Source organism: Saccharomyces cerevisiae, chromosome II (genome assembly GCF_000146045.2).
Source record: "Saccharomyces cerevisiae S288C chromosome II, complete sequence".
Taxonomy (NCBI): Eukaryota; Fungi; Ascomycota; class Saccharomycetes; order Saccharomycetales; family Saccharomycetaceae; genus Saccharomyces; species Saccharomyces cerevisiae.
Genome location: NC_001134.8, coordinates 417,473 through 441,476, shown reverse-complemented (window position 1 = coordinate 441,476; position 24,004 = coordinate 417,473). Strand labels below are relative to the sequence as shown.

The window sequence follows — 24,004 nt, the reverse complement described above, 5'->3', positions numbered from 1 at the left end:
CATAATCCATACATTGTTCTTTATTTACGTATACAACCATTTTTTTCGTGAAAAGGGTACTTCAACGCGTTGCAAGCCCTTTCCTAAATGATCGAAAATGTTTAAGGTGAATACAAATTTATACGCATTTAGAATAAAGAAGCTGAATAAAATAAAAAAAATTATTGGAAGATTCCAATAAGCCCTGAGTTATCACAAGCAACCAGCAAAGGTGTCTCATCAACTTCACATGTAGATATAGAATTTATAATATCATGATGATATAGAGAATCATCTACTGAATGAGTGCTAGTACGTTTCATTTTTCTCAATAACATTGTGAGATTTGCCGTAACTTGTGTAGGAATAAAAACGTCACTGAATCTTGAAGGACTTATTACTGCTTTAGAAGAAGAAAGCTCATTTAGGCTAAACATAACAATGGAACTTGTTGCTTCATCGGTAAGAAGAATTTTATCATTAGATACTGAGATAGTGCTTAGTGCGTTTAAAGACCTGATTCCACAAAAATTTAATTCTTCTAAGCCTTTCTCAATTGGTAAAAAGTGCTCCATAGATGGCTGTTCATCAGAATTTATGAAAGCATACTGACAATGCCCCTTAACAAAATTCCATATTGTTAGAAATGTTTTTGAACTACCTCCTACAACAATTACAGAATTCTTTCCATAAAACTGACAAACCTCCACATGCGTGATTGGTGCGTGGTCCCCAAAGGACCAACTCCTTATCAGCACGTTGAAACGGATATCCCATATATCAATAATACCTCTAGTCGTCCCCAAAATTAGGACACAACACTCTTCATCGATACAGATGCTTGAAACGGCACCATGCCTTGGAGAATTCTCTATAATTTGTAACCTCTCCAGGGTTCTAATATCAAATATAATAACCCTTGACAAATTCGTCAATGCTACTAGTAGAGATTTTTCCTCATTCACAAATGCTCTCATTCTCACTGCGTATTCATTTTTACCAAAATTCTTCAAGTTAATTTTCCTGATGCATTCGCAATTCAAAAATTTGACTTCACTTTCTTGTTGGTAATGATTAACCTTTAATACAATTATTTGTCCATCTTTACTGGAAACGGCAAACGCGTCAAAGTTAGGAATCATGGTTATCTGAGTTACGGTAGAGGAGCAGTCATAAGTTAAAGAAGAAGAGTAAACCTCGCCCACGATAATCTCTTTCAGGTTCCAAATCTTGATTACACCTTGATCTGAACCTGTTATTAAATAGGGTGTTTCTCCTGGAGAAACAGCAGAAGACGTAATAGAATTGGGTTCGTTTTCCATCAAAGTAGCTATCAACTTGCCCCTCAAATTACCCATGTTTGGACTCCGTACAATCTCTTGAATAGGCCCAAACTCCTTATAATCTCTCAGAGGAGGTAAAATTTTGAAAGTCGATAGGAATTTTTCTATGCTTTCAACGTCGCCTTCATAGCTGTTGCTGACGACTACCTTCCTTTCTGGTTTAACATTTGCATTATCTTTCAAGCCATGATTTGGAGAATGCATGTGATAGGACGTTGGTTCTAACTGAACAAAAACGTTCTTCAAATTAGAAGTAGTAGTGGCAATGGACTTATTTTTGAATATTAGTGATCCATTTATGTCCATGACGGTAGATAGCTGTTTGCTACCGTTAATATTTAGCTTATTGCTATCTTTCTCACTTTCATCATATTTATATATCTGTTGGTTCTCTAAGTTAGAATCTTGTCCCTCACTTGTCGACTCTTCAGCAAACTCTACATCAAAGAAAATGTTTCTTGGCATAATATTCGTAAGGTTTAGGTTAGGTGGTGAGTTCTGTACTAATGGACGGTAATTACTATTATTATATGGAAAATCAGGGTTCGCTGCCATAACTCTCGCTGTCCTTATTACATAACCCCTCAAAGCCACAATTTTCCAAATATCTTTTTCTGTTAGCCCAATAATGTGGAACTTATCAATCCAATTTCTGTCTTCAGCAGTTAAGGGAATTTCCTTGTTGTCATGTGAATAGACGGTGGATGATGTTTTAATACCCTTCAGCGAGGAACTTGATTTCGTATCTCTTTTATTAAATCCATAATTTTTACTTGAGTAATTTTTTGTTATAAATTCGATTCTATTATTTCCGAATGAATCTACATGATTTGTGATGATTTTTTTCCAAAATAAAGATTTTGACGCTCTAACAGACCAACTACACAATAGATTGTAAACCGATCTTGACACTGGTTGCTTGCAACAGCTTATCATTGATTTGAAGTTGAACTCAACGTCAAATTCGAAGAAAGGCCTTATTATTGGATAGAGAATGCAGTACACTTCGGCTTTTGATAACTTATTAATAATTTCTATAATTATCATCAAAGTAAACTGTCTTATCCAATTATTAGGATGCAACAACAAGGGAGATGTTGTTTTTGATATATCAATATAATATTTTTTCCTAATCAACCCAGTCTTGAACAAAGATTTTAAGCTTTGTAAAACACTGATCACTACTAATTCTTCCGAATCAGTGATGGTCTGGATTAACAATGGTAAAATATACTGTTCTAATGTAACGGTACCCAAAAGAATTGATATTCCGGATATTGTTTGAATTAAGGAAACTCGCAATGCTGGGTCCTTATCATTAAGGTAGGTTATTAAATGACTCAGTATAATATCGTTTGTTCTTTCCCTACCAAAAAATTTACAAAGTGGAAGAATGTTTTGCAAAAGTGCCATCTTTACATAAGTATCATTATCTGTTAAAAAAGAGACAGTTAAATCTTCGACACTTTGGATCAATTTTGCTGAATACTTGGTACTGCTTTCCATGATTTCCGTGTTGTTATCCATTGAGTTATCATTGCAGTGCTGAGCAAATGTAAATTCTTGAAATCTATTAATGATAATGGCCAAGTCGCTCAAACAATTAGCAAACACAATCCTTAAATAATTGGTATTCTGCCTATTGGAAATAAGTAATCTTTTCAGTCTCGGAAGTAAGTAGTCCACAAATATATTCTCGTTCAATTGATTCAATTTTCTTACAGAGGTGAGTACCTGGATTAATGTTAACAAAGATAGGGCCTGGACGTCCTGGTCACTATCTTCAAAACAACATACGAAATAAGGTACGACTCGATCAATTTTATTTTCATCAGAAACGAATTGTGCAAATACTGCTAATAGTTCTAAATTTTTAAGTTTCGTAGCAGTCGAAACAATACTTCTTATACTATGAGACAAATAAGAGATAAAGAGTAAGGCACATTCCTCTTTAACTGATTTTATCTTTTCGGATACTTTGGTAAACTGCTGTAAGACTAAATGGTAATTTTGGGGGAAATATAAGTTTGTGTTTAAAAACCGACTAATTTCTATCTCTATTTTGTAAGATTCCAAAATTGGGGGGTCTGAACCAATCTCACCCCCGTCTTTTATTAAAGGAAAGTCCAAACAATGACATATTTGGGAAAAATCTCTGTATATTTTTTCCGTAGTTTCATCTAAAAGTTTTACATTGTCTTCCAAGGTACTATTGGTGCAAGTGTTATCTGATATCGGTGTGCTTGTTGTCATAGTAACCAAATTTCTGAAATAATCATAAATGAAAGTGTAGAAATAATCGGGGAAGAAAATGCCACGATATTTATTCAGTAGTTCATCACATGAAAGTCTTTTGGATGGATCTAGTTGAATCATGTCTAGAACCAAGTTCCTTAAATCGGTAGAATTCATTTCCTCCATGAGAAATTCCCTGTTTACGTCATATGAATTACTTTTATATTTGAATAGCTGTGATAAGTTGAAGATGGGTCTTCCTTCAGCAAATATTTCTGCAATAACACATCCAAGACTAAATATGTCCATTTCTTTAGTTAGCCTACCATTGTTAGATTTTCCATCTTGGTAAAGTTTAGAGTTAAACCTCTCCGGGGCTAGATAACAGGTTCTTCTCTTCGAGGTGTCGAAGTAGAATAAAAATTCACCTGGATTATCTTCAGGCAAATATACGGGTTTGATAAATGCAGCAAAATCTGTCAATATACACCAATTCCAACTTGTTACTAGGATATTTTCTGTCTTTATATCACCATGGACAATATTCAGATTATGAATGTCCTTTAATGCATTTAACAACTGGAAAGCAATGAATTTCAGTTCAATGTCTTGTAAGTAAGGTCTCAAACTCAATCTGTCATATAAATTATTTTTTAAGTGCTGCCGTATCATGTAGCCGGCTCTATTTGTCTCGATCAATTTACTGTAGTTTAAAACGTGCGGTAGTTGTCCCAACTTAAACGATTGAGCCCTTATACGTTGGAGAAAAGGTCGTAAGCTATATTGGTCTTTTGGTTTAATAAACACTTTGATAACAATTTCGCCGTTAGGGTCCAGTGCCTTGCATGTTTTTAAGAATCTTGATGAGTTTAACTGTGAAACGTAGTGTACTTCCTCTAAGACATCGATATATGAAAAAATGGCTATGGAAGGTGATGCTTGGACCACTAGTGATAATTGTGCCCCCATTATACTGTATGCCTTCCTTTTTGATAACCTTACAGCTTTTGTATTTCTCCAATTCAACTTGTCTGCTTAAGTATCTTACTTAAGATATATCTGTTTTTCATTTTTATGATGTTGAAAAATAAGGGAAATTTACCTTGTTTTCTACCGAAGATAAAATATAACGCAGACTGCACAGAGAAACTTTTGAAAGAAGATAGATTTATATATTTTATAATACCGGCTATATGTGTATAGAAGTTAGATTTCTGAACAGTACTCTTGGCTCAAGTTTTCCAATGGTACTGTCTCGTGGAAACCACAACGCTCGGTTAAAAGCTTTAGATTGTCCTCAGAAATTTTGGCGACCTTCTCATTATATAAACCACAGTATTCAAGAGCATCCTTTGGTTTGATGGTCTTTCTACCGTCCTTAAGGACGTATTTGGTCAATGATAATGAGCATAAGACGGTGCCCTTTTTAATTGTGAATCTACTCATGACGTAAATCCATTTCTCATCCCAACAGATAATCCTTGATGAAACCGAGTACTTTTGAAAAGGCTTGATTTCCTTCAAGAAATTAGTGAAAACGTTCGCAACTGGAATATATGGATAATGCTTGGAATTCAGCATCAATTTTTGAAAAATCTTGCACATGAGATTACCTCTTGAAATGTCCAATTCCGCAAAATAGGTGCTATTGCTCTTATGAAAGTAGAAGTCACATTCGAATGGAGAGGCATAGGTATCTAGGCTGGTGTACGAGAAACAGCCATATTCATTTTTCTCAAGTTTCTTAATATTCTCGGTTTCAAACCCTGTAAACATAGGCAAGAACAAGTTTTGAATAACATAATAATAAAACCTAACAAAATATGCCCCAGGAAGCGACTTATATGAAGAGAGCAAGTAAGCAGCAAAGAGCCACCTAAAAATAGTGCAAACACCCATTATTCTATTATTTTATTTTGTTGTAGATATTGGAAAGCACTAGTTACTCGAGAAACCTTTTGGAAGTCTTGAAATTAGAAGCAATTGTTTTACAAAATTACTAAAAAGCCTTTAAGCGGATAATTATAATGTTCACTTTATAACGGCGTTATTCGAAGATCATTATTGTCTCCTATACCCAAGAGGACCGAAGCCGGGTAGCGAACTTTGTTCTGGTAAAACAATCGCTTTCAAATAGAAGAAACGTTGCTTGATGACAGCATCTCCTGCAAAAAAGAGGTTGAGAAACAAATATCTCAGCTGTTGCTTCTTGTTGATCGAGATGACTATTAGGAGCAGTATGAAAAACAACGCAGAATTGGAAAGCAAGAGTGTGTTAGCTAATGAATCGAATATAATTAGCACATTTACTAGAAGGATAATAAAGGAAAAAAGCGGTAACTATCAGGTACTGAAAAGATCCCTTGATGGAAAACTAATCTATCCTGAGGCCACTGGCATATCCTCTAACAGAGGTAACAAACTTTTGCAGAGAAGCGAAGTAGTAACAAGAAGAGACTTGAACAATTCTAAGCCAATGATTGAGCAAACTGTGTTCTATAACGGTTCGGAGCATCGCCTTCTGCAAACAAATATTGTCACTGATAGTAGACGCAAAAGAATAAAATTCACACCTGACATCAACGTCGAGCCTGTTTTAGTCGGTGATGAAAACGACATCGATGGTAGTGAGAAGGAAGACGAAAATATCACTGATGAGTATTACGGCGAAGAAGACGATGACGACCTATCAAAACTAGTGAATGTAAAGGAGATTTTGACTCCCATTCTTTCCCTAGGGGATATAATAAATCATAAAACTATCTCAAGGACATTTTCAAGCCCAATTTTGAAAAATTTAGCCTTGCAAATAATTCTAATGATTGAAAAAGAACAGATGTCAGTTGTTAGATATTCCCAGTTTTTGGAGGTTTTTTTAGGAGATCATCCTGAACCAATTTATGAATCTAACTTGAACCTACCATCTTATAATCACAATTTGACCCTTCCAGAGGATAGAGGGGCAAGCGACGAGGATGACATTAACAACAAAAACAATATCAACGAGGTTAACTCGAATAGTTTGTCTACTGAAGCTGGTCATATCAATAATGGCATGGAAGAATTTGGAGAGGAAGATCCTTTTTTTGCATTGCCAAGGTTGGAACAATCTAATGCGCTGTTATCGTTGCTGCCATCTTCTTCCGGTTCTGCTTCTATATCAACATTAACAGCGGCCGAACAACAACAGTTAAATGAGGAAATTGAGTCTGCCCGACAGCTGTCGCAGATTGCACTACAGAGGAATAAAGAATTCATAAGAAACTTACAAAAAATCAGAAAGTCTGTAATAAAAGCCAATAGAATAAGAGGTAGGATTTTAAATTGGAGTCGGGAATATTTGGGTATATCTGACGATGATATTACTATCCCGGTGGCTCTACGTGTTGTGAAGAGAGGTCTGATCAGTGCTACAACAAATAAGACAACAAATTTTGAGGAAGAAATTGAAAATACCATGGAAGACGGTGTTGTAGACGATAATGAACCTGATGAAGAAGCTAATAGAGCCTAAATTGACAAAACAAAAAATTTCGGAAATAAAATCAAGGCATATGTATTATTTAGCACTATTTAGTAATAATAACAGTATTTTAGGATGGGTTCTTTTTTTTTTTTTGTTTCACCAACCGTTTGAAGTGTAATCAATGACTTTTACGAAGTTCGGGTCTGTTTCATCATCTGTCTTATTTCTATTCTCGTTAAAGATGGGGGTAACACAGTATTTGACAGTGTCATCAAATAATTCATCAATGAGGTTCTTCAAATCTTTCCCAGTTTGTTTGAAGTCTGGGAAAGCGTTGATCTCTAGTAATTTAACTTCGTAATTCGAATCAATCAAAAAGTCTACGCCATATGTTTCAAATGCGTTTGGTAACGGTTGGAAGTTTAATCTATTTACATTTACAGCAGCTAAGAAAACGTCGTTCGTTATGCTATGGATTTGCTCCTTAATATTGGACTTTCTCTCATTTGGAATTTCCTCTATGGAGTCAAACTCCAAAACAGAAGAATCTTTATCCTTCTTTTTGCTCTGCAGACATGTGTTAGTCAAGTGGCATTCCAAATCTTTCAAATCAGTTACGGAATACGCATATGGATCTAGAGGAACAAATGGCTTGGCAGCAAAGAGCGCTAGCATTCTATCATAAACAAAAACTTGCAAATCTCCCCTACAGACGACGTAACATCTTATGTGGAACTTTCTATTATCCATAGATGCCAATAGTAACGGATTGGTTAAATATTCTTGTATAATAAAGTGGCGCAATTGGGAAATGTTAACCTTGTTATTATCCATGAATTCGCCATTTACATCATCAGCATCGTCGTCATTTCCACTCTCTTCTGCTTCGCTGTCTTCATCGTCAAAGGAATCGAAAATAGCCTGTAAATCTTCAATAGTCTTAAATACCCTGATACCTTGACCTTTATCGCTCATACTCGGTTTCACGATCCACCATTTATCTTGGCTTTCATTCTCCAACTCTTGGCGTAATTCCCAATTTTCATCTAATGCGTCGTCTAGAAATTCAGCATAATCTAAATCAATAGTGAATGATTCCAAATATGCCTTCTTTAAAATGGACTCTGGGTTCTTCGCAGTATAAGTCTGTATGGTATGCGAAAGAAAGTGTTTTCTTATCAATGCCTTCCTATATATATAAGAGTTTGTGAAGTAATTATTGGGCAGTTCCATTAGTTTGTCCATATCTAGCTGTTCGTAATCACCGTAATGAAAAACCTTCATTTCTTTTTCACACCCTCCATTGTCAAATTCTGGCAAGTTTGATACAATCTCCACTTGTGGCAGATATTTTTTCAGGGCGTGGGTTAGAGGTTTGTATATATATTCCATTGGGTCTATACTTACCACGATGAGGTTATTTGTTTTTGATAAATTATTTTCTTCCTCAGTCAGTTTCAACTCTCCAAGAAGGTGGTTCACACCCTTGAAAGTGGCTTTCATGGGAGTGACACTGATCATTTCGGATTCAATAACTTCAGCATCAGTTAAAACAGTCCTGTCCTTGTATTCGTCCATATAGTGAATAGAATCCTTATGTGCCCCAAATTTTGGAGCCCAATTAAAGGAAATCGATGATGATTCATTACCGTCTTCGATCTCAGCAAAGCTATTCTCTAGGTTAATGTGAGGGCCGTTGAATATTGGAATCCATCTATTTTCCCAAATTGGTGCATAGTAAACCTTTGTATCATCACTTAAACTCTCCACTAAAGGAATATTGATACTATATAGATCTGTTTTTGGGTCCCAATTCTTAACAAGATGTTTGATAACATCTAAAGATCTCTTAGAGGCCTTCTCCATTAAAAGTGGGGAGACGTTTTTCAATCCATTAAAATAGGCCCAAGAAATAGCAATGGCCTTTGTATTTCCAGTAATAACAGATTCCATTGCGCCTCCTACGGTACCAGAAGAGGTAATATAAGCAGCAGATGTATTTCTACCAACATTTGGACCCGACAGTACTAGATCAAACGGTTCATTAGACAATAGGTGCAGCCCGATGTTTGCGCACGATGCTGGAGTTCCATCGATTAATATCCACTCAATTGTATCTTTCGGAATTTCAGCATTGAGAACATAAGGTAATTTAGAGTTTTCTGACCTAATTTGTGGCTGGATAAATGGGCCCCAAAAAGTATTGTCTTCAGCGTCAACTTTAGAATATATGAATTGAGCTGTCAAATTTTTACCAGCAAGATGAGCCTTACCCACCCATGATTTCTGGACATGAGGTACACAAACCGTGATTTTCCATTCAGGATAATTTCTTTTAATGTGCTGAATAAAAGGTCTAATGTATGGTGAAAACTGATCACTTAAGGGACCATCATCGTTAGTTATTAAAACCCGCATCTTAAAAGAAATATTTATTGTTTCCGAATTTTTAATGTCAGAGATCAAGTCAGAGCGGCTGCCTTTACCGTAATTTTCAATTGCTAAATACAATGTTCCTTGGTTATCCCATCGCCAATAATTTTTATTTTTACCACTGTTGAAGAAGCGAAAGAAAAAAAAAGGGAAAATCAAAACATTCCCTGTGCACTAATAGAAGAAAACAAGAGACTCCGTCCCTCTTTAGTGAGAAAATTGACCAGAGATGGTTTTTGTCCATCTTTTCGCAAAAAATTAGTTCTATTTTTTACACATCGGACTGATAAGTTACTACTGCACATTGGCATTAGCTAGGAGGGCATCCAAGTAATAATTGCGAGAAACGTGACCCAACTTTGTTGTAGGTCCGCTCCTTCTAATAATCGCTTGTATCTCTACATATGTTCTATTTACTGACCGAAAGTAGCTCGCTACAATAATAATGTTGACCTGATGTCAGTCCCCACGCTAATAGCGGCGTGTCGCACGCTCTCTTTACAGGACGCCGGAGACCGGCATTACAAGGATCCGAAAGTTGTATTCAACAAGAATGCGCAAATATGTCAACGTATTTGGAAGTCATCTTATGTGCGCTGCTTTAATGTTTTCTCATGTAAGCGGACGTCGTCTATAAACTTCAAACGAAGGTAAAAGGTTCATAGCGCTTTTTCTTTGTCTGCACAAAGAAATATATATTAAATTAGCACGTTTTCGCATAGAACGCAACTGCACAATGCCAAAAAAAGTAAAAGTGATTAAAAGAGTTAATTGAATAGGCAATCTCTAAATGAATCGATACAACCTTGGCACTCACACGTGGGACTAGCACAGACTAAATTTATGATTCTGGTCCCTGTTTTCGAAGAGATCGCACATGCCAAATTATCAAATTGGTCACCTTACTTGGCAAGGCATATACCCATTTGGGATAAGGGTAAACATCTTTGAATTGTCGAAATGAAACGTATATAAGCGCTGATGTTTTGCTAAGTCGAGGTTAGTATGGCTTCATCTCTCATGAGAATAAGAACAACAACAAATAGAGCAAGCAAATTCGAGATTACCAATGTTTAAATCTGTTGTTTATTCAATTTTAGCCGCTTCTTTGGCCAATGCAGGTACCATTCCCTTAGGCAAACTAGCCGATGTCGACAAGATTGGTACCCAAAAAGATATCTTCCCATTTTTGGGTGGTGCCGGACCATACTACTCTTTCCCTGGCGACTATGGTATTTCTCGTGATTTGCCTGAAGGTTGTGAAATGAAGCAACTGCAAATGGTTGGTAGACATGGTGAAAGATACCCTACTGTCAGTCTGGCTAAGACTATCAAGAGTACATGGTATAAGTTGAGCAATTACACTCGTCAATTCAACGGCTCATTGTCATTCTTGAACGATGATTACGAGTTTTTCATCCGTGATGACGATGATTTGGAAATGGAAACCACTTTTGCCAACTCGGACGATGTTTTGAACCCATACACTGGTGAAATGAACGCCAAGAGACATGCTCGTGACTTCTTGGCTCAATACGGTTACATGGTCGAAAACCAAACCAGTTTCGCCGTTTTTACCTCTAATTCTAAGAGATGTCATGACACTGCTCAATATTTCATTGATGGTTTAGGTGACCAATTCAACATCACCTTGCAGACTGTCAGTGAAGCTGAATCCGCTGGTGCCAACACTTTGAGTGCTTGTAACTCATGTCCTGCTTGGGACTACGATGCCAATGATGACATTGTAAATGAATACGACACAACCTACTTGGATGACATTGCCAAGAGATTGAACAAGGAAAACAAGGGTTTGAACTTGACCTCAACTGACGCTAGTACTTTATTCTCGTGGTGTGCATTTGAAGTGAACGCTAAAGGTTACAGTGATGTCTGTGATATTTTCACCAAGGATGAATTAGTCCATTACTCCTACTACCAAGACTTGCACACTTATTACCATGAGGGTCCAGGTTACGACATTATCAAGTCTGTCGGTTCCAACTTGTTCAATGCCTCAGTCAAATTATTAAAGCAAAGTGAGATTCAAGACCAAAAGGTTTGGTTGAGTTTTACCCACGATACCGATATCCTAAACTTTTTGACCACCGCTGGTATAATTGACGACAAAAACAACTTAACTGCCGAATACGTTCCATTCATGGGCAACACTTTCCACAGATCCTGGTACGTTCCTCAAGGTGCTCGTGTCTACACCGAAAAATTCCAATGTTCTAACGACACCTACGTCAGATACGTCATTAACGATGCTGTTGTTCCAATTGAAACCTGTTCCACTGGTCCAGGGTTCTCTTGTGAAATCAATGACTTCTACGACTATGCTGAAAAGAGAGTAGCCGGTACTGACTTCCTAAAGGTCTGTAACGTCAGCAGCGTCAGTAACTCTACTGAATTGACCTTCTACTGGGACTGGAACACTACTCATTACAACGCCAGTCTATTGAGACAATAGTTTTGTATAACTAAATAATATTGGAAACTAAATACGAATACCCAAATTTTTTATCTAAATTTTGCCGAAAGATTAAAATCTGCAGAGATATCCGAAACAGGTAAATGGATGTTTCAATCCCTGTAGTCAGTCAGGAACCCATATTATATTACAGTATTAGTCGCCGCTTAGGCACGCCTTTAATTAGCAAAATCAAACCTTAAGTGCATATGCCGTATAAGGGAAACTCAAAGAACTGGCATCGCAAAAATGAAAAAAAGGAAGAGTGAAAAAAAAAAAATTCAAAAGAAATTTACTAAATAATACCAGTTTGGGAAATAGTAAACAGCTTTGAGTAGTCCTATGCAACATATATAAGTGCTTAAATTTGCTGGATGGAAGTCAATTATGCCTTGATTATCATAAAAAAAATACTACAGTAAAGAAAGGGCCATTCCAAATTACCTATGTTTAAGTCTGTTGTTTATTCGGTTCTAGCCGCTGCTTTAGTTAATGCAGGTACAATTCCCCTCGGAGAGTTAGCCGATGTTGCCAAAATTGGCACTCAGGAAGACATATTCCCATTCCTGGGTGGTGCCGGGCCATACTTCTCTTTCCCTGGCGACTATGGTATTTCTCGTGACTTGCCTGAAGGTTGTGAAATGAAACAATTGCAAATGCTTGCCAGACATGGTGAAAGATACCCAACTTACAGTAAAGGTGCTACCATCATGAAAACATGGTATAAGTTGAGCAATTACACACGTCAATTCAACGGCTCATTGTCATTCTTGAACGATGATTACGAGTTTTTCATCCGTGATGACGATGATTTGGAAATGGAAACCACTTTTGCCAACTCAGACAATGTTTTGAATCCATACACTGGTGAGATGGATGCTAAGAGACATGCTCGTGAGTTTTTAGCGCAATATGGCTACATGTTCGAAAATCAAACCAGTTTCCCAATTTTCGCCGCTAGTTCTGAAAGGGTTCATGACACTGCTCAATATTTCATTGATGGTTTAGGTGACCAATTCAACATCTCCTTGCAGACTGTCAGTGAAGCCATGTCCGCCGGCGCAAACACTTTGAGTGCTGGTAATGCGTGCCCAGGATGGGATGAAGATGCTAACGATGACATTTTGGACAAATACGATACCACATACTTGGATGACATTGCCAAGAGATTAAACAAAGAAAACAAGGGTTTGAATTTGACCTCAAAGGACGCCAACACTTTGTTTGCATGGTGTGCATACGAATTGAACGCTAGAGGCTACAGTGATGTTTGTGATATCTTCACCGAAGATGAATTGGTACGTTACTCATACGGCCAGGACCTGGTATCGTTTTACCAGGATGGACCAGGTTATGATATGATCAGATCCGTCGGTGCCAACTTGTTTAACGCTACTTTGAAGTTGTTAAAGCAAAGTGAAACTCAAGACTTAAAAGTCTGGTTGAGTTTTACCCACGATACCGATATCCTAAACTATTTGACCACCGCTGGTATAATTGACGACAAAAACAACTTAACTGCCGAATACGTTCCATTCATGGGCAACACCTTCCATAAGTCCTGGTACGTTCCTCAAGGTGCTCGTGTCTACACCGAAAAATTCCAATGTTCTAACGACACCTACGTCAGATACGTCATTAACGATGCTGTCGTTCCAATTGAAACCTGTTCCACCGGCCCAGGGTTCTCTTGTGAAATCAATGATTTCTACGACTATGCTGAAAAGAGAGTAGCTGGTACTGACTTCCTAAAGGTCTGTAACGTCAGCAGTGTCAGTAACGTCACCGAATTGACCTTCTACTGGGACTGGAATACTACTCACTACAACGATACCCTATTAAAACAATAAATTGTATAAATAAATAATATTGCAAATATAAATAAATACCCATCGATTCTGATCTTCTTTTATGTACTAGTAGGGTAACGAGTTTGTAGATTAGCGGCAGAATGAAAAGAAAAAAGTTAACTAAAAAGTAAGAACAGCAAAGTTGATTGTAGTCTATATTGCTGAAATAGATATCGGAGCTCCCGTATAATATTAAAGTGCACCAAGAAAAGGATGTCGTTCTTTTTAAATAGTCTAAGGGGCAACCAGGAGGTCTCGCAAGAGAAGCTAGACGTTGCAGGAGTGCAATTCGATGCGATGTGCTCGACTTTCAACAATATTCTCAGTACGTGTCTTGAGAAATGTATTCCGCATGAGGGCTTTGGTGAGCCTGATCTAACGAAAGGTGAGCAATGCTGCATAGACAGATGTGTGGCAAAGATGCATTACAGCAATCGCCTCATTGGAGGATTTGTACAAACACGAGGTTTCGGGCCAGAGAATCAGCTACGACATTATTCGCGATTTGTGGCCAAAGAAATAGCTGATGATTCCAAAAAATAGCTGTAAATATGAGGACTGTCTGTGCTGTTTGTATATAATAGTAACCTGCATATATAGCATTATAAGCTGTGTAGACAATTTTAGAAGTACATTTATATGGTACCCGCACCTGGGTCACGTGCATTCCCCTCACCCGTTTTTTTAGGTGGTGTCTTTTTTGTTTTTTTTTTTAGGTGGCGCGGCAACTATAAAGTACAGCAAGTGAGGTTGAGGCAATACTGGGAGTTTACACTATGGGAGACAGCTCCTAACACCAAGCAGAAAAACGACTTTTTCGCAAAGTATGTAAGGCGCTGGGTGAGCCCAGCGGACGAGGATGGGCTTAATAAGAACGTACAGTTTAGCACAGCTAGAACAGGATACAGCTAAGGGCAACTCTGCTTTTCGGGAGAAGTTAAAGAGGGGTAGACAATGATGGTAATCTTATAAACCGGCTACAATGAAGGTTGTAGCAGCAAGGAAGATGATATTTTAATACGGTTCAGGTGAAATGAAATAGCCGCCCATAACGGCATGCTCAAGTTGTAAGTCAGGACTCTAGCTTTCTACTGTAGTATCCTCTAAAGGACTGCTGTTCTGTGCACCCCCTTCCTTTGTTTATCATAGCGCACGACAAGAGTACTAACTAATTAACTTAGAACATTAACATATATAAAACTAGCGCTATGGCCGCAACTAAAGAAGCAAAGCAACCAAAGGAACCAAAGAAGAGGACCACCAGGAGAAAGAAGGATCCTAACGCCCCTAAGAGGGGCTTGTCAGCTTATATGTTCTTTGCTAATGAAAACAGAGACATTGTCCGTTCCGAGAATCCTGACGTAACTTTTGGCCAAGTAGGCAGAATATTGGGTGAGAGGTGGAAGGCCTTAACTGCTGAAGAAAAGCAACCCTATGAATCTAAGGCTCAAGCAGACAAGAAGAGATACGAATCTGAAAAGGAATTGTACAATGCTACACGTGCTTGATCTAACAACTCAATGTTCTCTACCTCCCATACAACGTACTTTTGAAACTTCAGAAAGAAGTTGAGTAGGTTGCATTATGTGTTATTATTATTACTATTATCATTATTTTACTTATATATCCTTCTTTTCTTTTATGTATTCTCTTCCTTTTTCGCACAACTTATGCTGATTCTTCAATATCTAATTATTTAGCATTTTTCTTCTCCATCCGACGCACCAAAACGCGAAACGCGTAACTTTTTTTTTTTGGATTTCAACTGATAGTTTTCGTACTTTGCTTCCTCTGGTACATAAAATTATATATAAGAAACACTTTTGCTTTAGCCTTCCTTTCTTTCCACTTGCACCTTTCACTTTCGCCGTCCTTTTTCACTCACAGCAACAAGCAGCAAGCACTAAGTACGCAGTCAAAAGAGAGAAAAAATGTTAGAAGCAAAATTTGAAGAAGCATCCCTTTTCAAGAGAATAATTGATGGTTTCAAAGATTGTGTCCAGTTGGTCAATTTCCAATGTAAAGAAGATGGTATCATTGCACAAGCTGTCGATGACTCAAGAGTTCTATTGGTCTCCTTGGAAATAGGTGTCGAAGCCTTCCAAGAATATAGATGTGACCATCCTGTTACGTTAGGTATGGATCTAACCTCACTAAGTAAAATCCTACGTTGTGGTAACAACACCGATACATTAACACTAATTGCTGACAACACACCGGATTCCATCATCTTATTATTTGAGGATACCAAGAAAGACCGTATAGCCGAATACTCTCTGAAATTGATGGATATCGATGCTGATTTCTTAAAGATTGAAGAATTACAGTACGACTCCACCCTGTCATTGCCATCTTCCGAATTCTCTAAAATTGTTCGTGACTTGTCCCAATTGAGTGATTCTATTAATATCATGATCACCAAAGAAACAATAAAGTTTGTAGCTGACGGTGATATCGGATCAGGTTCAGTCATAATAAAACCATTCGTGGATATGGAACATCCTGAAACAAGCATCAAACTTGAAATGGATCAACCTGTCGACTTGACGTTCGGAGCTAAATATTTATTGGACATCATTAAGGGCTCCTCCCTTTCTGATAGAGTTGGTATCAGGCTCTCCAGCGAAGCTCCTGCTTTATTCCAATTTGATTTGAAGAGTGGGTTCCTACAGTTTTTCTTGGCTCCTAAATTTAATGACGAAGAATAAATGTAAATTATCTATATAGTTGTATACTAAAAATAATAAACAAAAAAAAAACAGTAAAGTTTGTTTTAAATGAAAATAAATAACAAAGAAAATAAAGACTAAGATGCGTTAAATATCAGCTTTTTGTGTGACTTATACAGTATTTATGACATATCTTACATTAATCTAGACAGCACATAACTTTTGCTATGAACCCTTCCAAATGGAATATTGCTTTGTTTCCAAGTGATAATCTTTCGTCAAAAACACTTGAGTATTCAATTATGGACGATTTATTCGTGGTATTCAGGGTTTCCACATCCAACAAAGAAAACGTTAGTTCCTTTAAGATGATATTGGCAGGTATACAATGAGCTAGTAAATCGTATAGGACAGCTCTGCATTCGATTAAAGAATTGACAGATCTCTCTTTAACGATTTTCCTCGTTAATTTATGGATCACTATAATCCAATCTGGTTTTATTATAGGGCTACTGCTTTTCAATGCTAATTCGTTGTTCAGTGCCATAGATTCAAGCATTAATAGGGAGACTCGCAAGTTTCCATTCGATGCCTGAGCAATTCTTTTTAAAATATCCTTTGTTTCTAGTTGTATTCTTTCATTTGTCACCACATCAGACAAGATAGTTGAAATTTCGCTATCGCTTGGTGCAGGACAACGAATCAACAGACAACGGGATTTGATAGGAGCAATTATAGGCGACATCGAATCGCAGACCATTATCAACCTAATGTTTTTGGAGTATTTTTCCATGGTACGTCTTAAAGCAGCTTGAGCATCTTTTGTTAACGAGTTCGCCTCGTTGATAATAACACACTTATATCTATGGGCAAGTCCATCCTTAGAATCTTGAAAGTCCACTTGTTCCATTTGAGCCACTTCTTTCAATAGTTCTTGGATGACAATTCTATCATTGTTACCCATATCACTTGGCGTGATCTCTAAATGGTATGGCGAGCTGACCACATTCAGTTCTAGTTTTCTGTTCGAAGCAGTGACAAATTGTCTGACATCAATTTTCAATCTATAGACTCCAGGTCCAAATATGGACTCCAATAATGCCATACAACGCGTTTTCTTACCTGTACCATTTGGTCCATACAGTAAAAGATGAGGTAAATCACGAGGCTGATCAGATAACGATTTTAGAAAATTTGTCAACTCTTCATTATGTGAAAGAGCATTCAAGGACTTAGGTCTGTATTTATCTACCCACAATGACATGTTTGTGCTGTACTAATCTATAATTTCCATGAACCATCATACAAATGAAAAGTCTATTTTATGTTCCAAGGAATAAAAAATCGCGTTAAAATATTCAAGAGGCGACACCGCAGTGCTTCTAGAAAAGATTCCTCAACACGGTGTACATATGCATAGACTCGATACATAAATTTGACTACAGCATCTTACATAAATTTACAAAACTATTTTATTTCTGACTCCAAGATCCTAAAACAGCACGAAGCATATTATTGCGCATAATTTGTTCTTGTAGGATCTTTTCTTGACATTTTTTTTCACTCTGCGAGAAACTTCTCTTTTTTTTTCCTTCTAGGGACGAAAACAAACAAGGGCACTTTTTTTTATCTTTTTTTTTTCTCTGTTGTTTTCAAAACAAAAAGATTCCACCACTACATCAGTGTGAAAGACTGTAAAAGCTTTCTGATAAATAAGCACTTTCCATATTTTTCAACTGAAAAATAGTTTTCTTTTTGCAGCTATTATTGACTTCATTAAGAAATATCCCTTTTTTCCCCGTTGCAATTATTTCTATAAGGGAAGCTGGAAATAGGGGGCTGGAAAAGATATTTGAACAGTCGCTCCAATAACCGTTCTCACCATCATTAACATTTTTGAAGGTGAATACTGTTTCGGTCGATTTATGGCTAATTTGTCAAATACATTTGAAAAAGATTAAAACAAGCACAAGCGGTTGAGCATACTATGTCGCAGACAATTACATCTCTAGATCCGAATTGTGTTATTGTATTCAATAAAACTTCGAGTGCAAACGAGAAGAGTTTGAATGTCGAATTCAAACGTTTGAATATACATTCTATTATCGAACCTGGCCATGATCTGCAAACAAGCTATGCGTTTATTAGAATCCATCAGGATAATGCGAAACCGCTTTTTTCATTTTTGCAGAATCTGGACTTCATTGAATCCATCATACCATATCATGATACTGAATTGTCCGATGATTTGCATAAACTGATTTCTATCAGCAAATCAAAAATACTGGAGGCTCCAAAACAGTATGAGTTGTACAACCTATCGAATTTGACCAATAATCCCAAACAATCCTTATATTTTGCATTCTTACAGAACTATATAAAATGGTTGATTCCCTTCTCCTTTTTTGGATTATCAATTAGATTTTTATCTAATTTTACGTATGAATTCAATTCCACATACTCGCTGTTCGCCATCCTATGGACATTGTCATTTACAGCCTTTTGGCTTTATAAATATGAACCATTTTGGTCTGATAGACTGAGTAAATACTCATCATTTTCTACCATTGAGTTTCTTCAAGATAAACAGAAAGCCCAAAAAAAAGCTAGTTCGGTTATCATGTTGAAGAAATGTTGTTTTATTCCTGTGGCTTTGTTGTTTGGCGCAATATTACTATCATTCCAGCTATATTGTTTTGCGTTGGAAATTTTCATCAAGCAAATTTATAACGGCCCAATGATTTCCATCTTGTCTTTTTTGCCTACTATACTTATTTGCACGTTTACTCCGGTTTTAACTGTGATTTACAACAAATATTTCGTAGAACCAATGACAAAGTGGGAAAATCATAGCAGTGTTGTGAATGCAAAGAAATCTAAAGAAGCTAAGAACTTTGTTATTATTTTTCTATCCAGTTACGTTCCCCTATTAATTACACTATTTCTTTATCTGCCAATGGGGCATTTGTTGACCGCAGAAATAAGAACTAAGGTTTTCAATGCCTTTTCAATATTGGCCCGTTTACCTACCCATGATTCAGATTTTATTATTGATACAAAGCGCTATGAAGATCAATTTTTCTACTTTATTGTTATCAACCAACTGATTCAATTTAGCATGGAAAACTTTGTTCCAAGCCTTGTTAGCATTGCTCAGCAGAAAATTAATGGACCAAATCCTAACTTTGTCAAAGCTGAGAGTGAAATCGGTAAAGCTCAACTCAGCTCATCAGATATGAAAATTTGGTCAAAGGTTAAGTCGTACCAAACAGACCCCTGGGGAGCAACATTTGATTTGGACGCCAACTTCAAAAAGCTTCTTCTACAATTCGGGTATCTTGTTATGTTTTCTACAATTTGGCCACTAGCTCCATTTATCTGTTTGATAGTCAATTTGATTGTTTACCAAGTCGATTTGAGGAAAGCTGTGCTTTATAGTAAACCTGAGTATTTTCCATTTCCAATCTACGATAAGCCATCCTCTGTGTCTAATACCCAAAAACTGACGGTTGGTCTATGGAACTCTGTCTTAGTTATGTTCTCCATCTTAGGTTGTGTTATCACTGCTACTTTGACCTATATGTACCAGAGCTGTAATATACCAGGTGTCGGCGCTCATACTTCCATCCATACGAATAAAGCTTGGTACCTAGCAAATCCAATAAACCACTCGTGGATAAATATTGTACTATATGCTGTTTTTATTGAGCATGTTAGTGTTGCTATTTTCTTCCTTTTCTCTAGTATTTTGAAATCTTCCCATGATGACGTTGCAAATGGCATTGTGCCAAAGCATGTAGTTAACGTGCAAAACCCACCAAAACAAGAAGTCTTTGAAAAAATTCCCTCCCCTGAATTTAATTCGAATAACGAAAAAGAACTAGTTCAAAGAAAAGGGTCTGCGAATGAGAAGTTGCACCAAGAACTCGGTGAGAAACAGCCTGCCTCTTCTGCCAATGGATATGAGGCACATGCTGCCACTCATGCCAACAATGATCCGTCTTCTTTATCCTCAGCCTCCTCGCCTTCATTATCTTCTTCTTCTTCTAGCAGCAAAACCGGTGTAGTCAAAGCTGTTGATAACGATACAGCCGGATCTGCTGGTAAAAAGCCATTGGCCACAGAAAGTACTGAAAAAAGAAATTCTTTGGTGAAGGTGCCTACCGTTGGCTCATATGGTGTTGCGGGCGCCACTTTACCAGAAACAATTCCAACATCTAAAAATTACTACTTAAGGTTTGATGAGGACGGTAAATCCATTAGGGATGCGAAATCCAGTGCAGAATCTTCCAACGCCACCAATAACAACACCTTAGGCACGGAAAGTAAGCTTTTGCCAGATGGTGACGCCGTTGATGCACTAAGTAGAAAAATTGATCAAATACCCAAAATTGCTGTTACTGGTGGCGAAAATAACGAAAATACCCAGGCCAAAGACGATGCTGCCACTAAGACTCCACTCATTAAAGATGCAAATATTAAGCCTGTTGTCAACGCAGCTGTTAACGATAACCAATCGAAGGTTTCAGTGGCTACTGAACAAACAAAAAAGACTGAAGTAAGCACGAAAAATGGCCCATCAAGATCTATTTCCACGAAGGAAACTAAGGATTCTGCGAGACCATCTAATAACAATACTACTACTACTACTACTACAGATGCTACTCAGCCCCACCATCATCATCACCACCACCGCCATCGTGATGCTGGAGTGAAGAATGTCACGAACAATTCTAAGACAACCGAATCCTCTTCCTCTTCATCGGCGGCAAAGGAAAAACCAAAACATAAAAAGGGGCTATTGCATAAGCTGAAAAAGAAGCTTTAAAAAAAAGCTAGGACGATAACAAATTTTATTTTTATAATATGGTGACATTAAATTAATATGTATTCTTCTTTCTATCAAGTGTATGTTTTATGTATCTCTAATTTTAAAAGAATAATTCATTTTACCTTGTGCAGTGTTTTCATCAAACAGAAATCTCAAGATTTAGTTTCTACGCATGCATTGCCTCTTTCTTCTTCGTTCGAGAGGAGTCACAGCTAGGATTCATTACGTATGTTAGTCACACGATTATATCCAGGGGGGTAGAACATACCGACCATAACTTTTTTGCCGTTTTTCTATTAACCGCGGCTTCTATCAGGAAACCCTTTTTCAGCAAATTAAAAGAGAGCGAGGCTAAAACTCTCTGGTGGCAGTGAAAGATTCTAGGCCGGGTCCAGTTTCTAGGGGTAAAATAGAGCGCAAAAGATCTCGGTGCAGATCTAAGGCGGAAGAAAAGGAAATGTGATCCGATTTTTTATGGAAGCAAATAGAAAAACAGGATCAAACGCTTTTGTGGGCGGGAGATGTTATTATGTAACGGGGCTTTTATTAGCATGTGAAATGCTTTGTAGAAGGGCATCCCTGGAGCCCTTTTGGGCCTTACAGTACATGTTCAAGATTGGCCGACTATTAGCAGAACTACAACTAGGGTTGCAGTGGGAAGTATGAACGATAGGGGTAAGTCTAAATGTGATATAGTTACAGCTAATAATATCTTCTTGCTTAGTTTTGTTGAATATATGTTGCTTCTGAAGTACGTGCAGTTACGTCAGTGCGCGCATACATGTTATCCATATTCCTTTTTCCTCTTTTTGACCCGCACTTCATTTCGCGGTTTTTTTTCTTGTTTTGGTTTGCCCCCATTAATTATCTGATCTGGGCTTTTTCTGGCAATAAGTAGTTATCACCGGATCATCTCATTATTATAAAAGGGACAAAGGACTTGCGGCTCCAGTTTGTATAAGGGAAAGCGGCGCACTCTTCATTCGATAGGGGCTCAAGTTACCAACTACAATAAATTACATTATACTATAACATGTCATCTGCTCTATACAAACAAAGCACAAATTTTACTCATTCTACCGGTTCTTTCTTGCAAAGCGCACCTGTTGAACTGACGACAGTCAGTGGGTACCAGGAGTTTTTGAAGAAGCAAGAGAAAAAGAACTATGAAATTCAAACAGTTTTAAGCGAGGATAAATCACATGGTTATGTGCTAAAGGACGGCGAAGTCATCGCTAATATCATTGGTGAGGCCAAAGATTATCTTTTGGATTTGGCCGGCCAGGCTTGAACGAGTGGCTAAATATTTGTTCGATACGAGTCACTTCATGCACACTTTGATTTGCACTCTTATTGCTGGGCTGTAGTTTTCTTTTCCGTTTTCGCTTATAAATCTAACATGTTCTATTAGGGGAAAGAAAGGCGCAAATTGTAGAGTTTGTTAGGTCTTTTAAGTACTTGATTTCACCAACCGAAAGTGAAAGAAATAAAAAAAGATAAAGCTATTATTATTACCATGACCCTGTCATTGGTTTAAAACGTTTGTCCGTCTGCTTTTGATGTTTTTAAAAAAAATTTAAATAAATATTCTAAATAAGTGAATTACAGGCTGGTAGATAGTTCGTATACGTATAAGTTTTTCATTTAATTAATTTCGTCTCTATACCTGGACGCATTGTAGTTGAGTTTTCTAGAGATTTGGAGGTGTCTTAAAGCATCCGAACTGGGAGGTCTCGCAAATCAGAGGTCTTGGTCAAAAGTGCAAAATTCTTTAAAGGACGAATACTGAAAGTATCGTTTGCTGCTATTCATTAGGCAACCTCATCTTACTTCGGGACCGACAGGGAAAACAGTCACACGTTTTAAAAATGGATTTTTCCCTGTCTAGTATAGTATGATCAGAGCAGGAACGGCGCTCAACTACATGCGCGTTGTGGTACGTCCGCTCTATGAAAGGGCATTTCCTGCGCAGCCGACTACGGACCCTTTCAATAACTTGTTTTACCCTCTAAAATCCCTTAAACATGACTATATATAATTAAAAGGCGATGTATCACATGAATAGAAAAGCTCGCAATCTTTTCTCATTTTTAATTCTTGTCAGTTTTGAATTTCTCAGTTGAAAAATATCCCCAAAAAAGACCTGAAATTTACTCAACCAATTGCGAAAAATTGATCATCTTTTTCATACTATGTCTTTCATTTCCAACGTCCACAAGTACTGTAGAAATGTCTAGCGAAAATTATGAGAAAATAATGGTGTAATCGTTATAAAGTTTGCTAAATTTTTGTCTTGCTTTTGAGAGGGCATATGTTTGCGCAATCCCAAAAAATATTTCAAAAATATTAAATTTCTTTGAATACTTCATTCTCAGTAAGAATTATTCTTTTTTAACAGGAACTGAACTTTTATCCCGTTGAGAGGACGATGAGAATGTTGGAAATAGTCATAAGAAGGTCCTAAGTTTGTATTCTTCTGAAATCTTTCTCCCTTTTTGCTATGAAATTTATTTGAGAATTGTCAAAAAAATAAAAATAAAATGTTAAAATTAAAAACCAAAATGTAATAATACTGACAATAATTGATTCTTATCTAAGTTCTCGAAAACCCTAACAAATATTATAAAATGGATCAGGATGCTTATCTTGAAGCATCACTCTCCAAATAGTGAAGGTTGAGTCTTAGAACCGTTATGTTTACCATTGATCATTGGCAAACTTTGGC

General features: G+C 37.1%; 13 protein-coding genes across 13 annotated transcripts, besides 1 other annotated feature; 9 read left to right on the top strand and 4 right to left on the bottom strand.

The window, feature by feature from the left end:
- Nucleotides 1-161: 161 nt before the first annotated feature.
- Nucleotides 162-4,526, bottom strand: VPS15 (ubiquitin-binding serine/threonine protein kinase VPS15; the record flags this gene model as incomplete). Its single annotated transcript, NM_001178445.2, has 1 exon — nt 162-4,526. One exon carries the CDS (start codon nt 4,524-4,526, stop codon nt 162-164), a length of 4,365 nt encoding a protein of 1,454 aa, NP_009655.2.
- A 237-nt stretch (nt 4,527-4,763) lies between these two features.
- On the bottom strand, nt 4,764-5,456 carry YBR096W (uncharacterized protein; the record flags this gene model as incomplete). The annotated part of the gene is made up of 1 exon (NM_001178444.3): nt 4,764-5,456. One exon carries the CDS (start codon nt 5,454-5,456, stop codon nt 4,764-4,766), a length of 693 nt encoding a protein of 230 aa, NP_009654.3.
- A 322-nt stretch (nt 5,457-5,778) lies between these two features.
- Nucleotides 5,779-7,071, top strand: RXT2 (Rxt2p; the record flags this gene model as incomplete). Its single annotated transcript, NM_001178443.1, has 1 exon — nt 5,779-7,071. One exon carries the CDS (start codon nt 5,779-5,781, stop codon nt 7,069-7,071), a length of 1,293 nt encoding a protein of 430 aa, NP_009653.2.
- Nucleotides 7,072-7,179: 108 nt separating this feature from the next.
- Nucleotides 7,180-9,441, bottom strand: PBY1 (putative tubulin tyrosine ligase; the record flags this gene model as incomplete). Its single annotated transcript, NM_001178442.2, has 1 exon — nt 7,180-9,441. One exon carries the CDS (start codon nt 9,439-9,441, stop codon nt 7,180-7,182), a length of 2,262 nt encoding a protein of 753 aa, NP_009652.2.
- Nucleotides 9,442-10,525: 1,084 nt separating this feature from the next.
- PHO5 (acid phosphatase PHO5) lies at nt 10,526-11,929 on the top strand (the record flags this gene model as incomplete). The annotated part of the gene is made up of 1 exon (NM_001178441.3): nt 10,526-11,929. One exon carries the CDS (start codon nt 10,526-10,528, stop codon nt 11,927-11,929), a length of 1,404 nt encoding a protein of 467 aa, NP_009651.3.
- Nucleotides 11,930-12,375: 446 nt separating this feature from the next.
- Nucleotides 12,376-13,779, top strand: PHO3 (acid phosphatase PHO3; the record flags this gene model as incomplete). Its single annotated transcript, NM_001178440.1, has 1 exon — nt 12,376-13,779. The coding sequence occupies one exon, from the start codon at nt 12,376-12,378 to the stop codon at nt 13,777-13,779; it is 1,404 nt and encodes a 467-aa protein (NP_009650.1).
- Nucleotides 13,780-13,992: 213 nt separating this feature from the next.
- Nucleotides 13,993-14,322, top strand: TIM12 (Tim12p; the record flags this gene model as incomplete). Its single annotated transcript, NM_001178439.1, has 1 exon — nt 13,993-14,322. One exon carries the CDS (start codon nt 13,993-13,995, stop codon nt 14,320-14,322), a length of 330 nt encoding a protein of 109 aa, NP_009649.1.
- A 96-nt stretch (nt 14,323-14,418) lies between these two features.
- On the top strand, nt 14,419-15,144 carry YBR090C (uncharacterized protein; the record flags this gene model as incomplete). The annotated part of the gene is made up of 2 exons (NM_001178438.4): nt 14,419-14,603; nt 14,961-15,144. 2 exons carry the CDS (start codon nt 14,419-14,421, stop codon nt 15,142-15,144), a joined length of 369 nt encoding a protein of 122 aa, NP_009648.4.
- Nucleotides 14,988-15,287, top strand: NHP6B (high-mobility group nucleosome-binding protein; the record flags this gene model as incomplete). The annotated part of the gene is made up of 1 exon (NM_001180058.2): nt 14,988-15,287. The coding sequence occupies one exon, from the start codon at nt 14,988-14,990 to the stop codon at nt 15,285-15,287; it is 300 nt and encodes a 99-aa protein (NP_009647.2).
- Nucleotides 15,288-15,710: 423 nt separating this feature from the next.
- On the top strand, nt 15,711-16,487 carry POL30 (proliferating cell nuclear antigen; the record flags this gene model as incomplete). Its single annotated transcript, NM_001178436.1, has 1 exon — nt 15,711-16,487. One exon carries the CDS (start codon nt 15,711-15,713, stop codon nt 16,485-16,487), a length of 777 nt encoding a protein of 258 aa, NP_009645.1.
- Nucleotides 16,488-16,647: 160 nt separating this feature from the next.
- Nucleotides 16,648-17,712, bottom strand: RFC5 (replication factor C subunit 5; the record flags this gene model as incomplete). The annotated part of the gene is made up of 1 exon (NM_001178435.3): nt 16,648-17,712. One exon carries the CDS (start codon nt 17,710-17,712, stop codon nt 16,648-16,650), a length of 1,065 nt encoding a protein of 354 aa, NP_009644.3.
- Nucleotides 17,713-18,435: 723 nt separating this feature from the next.
- IST2 (Ist2p) lies at nt 18,436-21,276 on the top strand (the record flags this gene model as incomplete). The annotated part of the gene is made up of 1 exon (NM_001178434.1): nt 18,436-21,276. The coding sequence occupies one exon, from the start codon at nt 18,436-18,438 to the stop codon at nt 21,274-21,276; it is 2,841 nt and encodes a 946-aa protein (NP_009643.2).
- A 1,036-nt stretch (nt 21,277-22,312) lies between these two features.
- YBR085C-A (uncharacterized protein) lies at nt 22,313-22,570 on the top strand (the record flags this gene model as incomplete). The annotated part of the gene is made up of 1 exon (NM_001184443.1): nt 22,313-22,570. The coding sequence occupies one exon, from the start codon at nt 22,313-22,315 to the stop codon at nt 22,568-22,570; it is 258 nt and encodes an 85-aa protein (NP_061491.1).
- An 827-nt stretch (nt 22,571-23,397) lies between these two features.
- Nucleotides 23,398-23,693: an origin of replication (ARS215; Autonomously Replicating Sequence; replication origin of very weak function).
- Nucleotides 23,694-24,004: the final 311 nt, after the last annotated feature.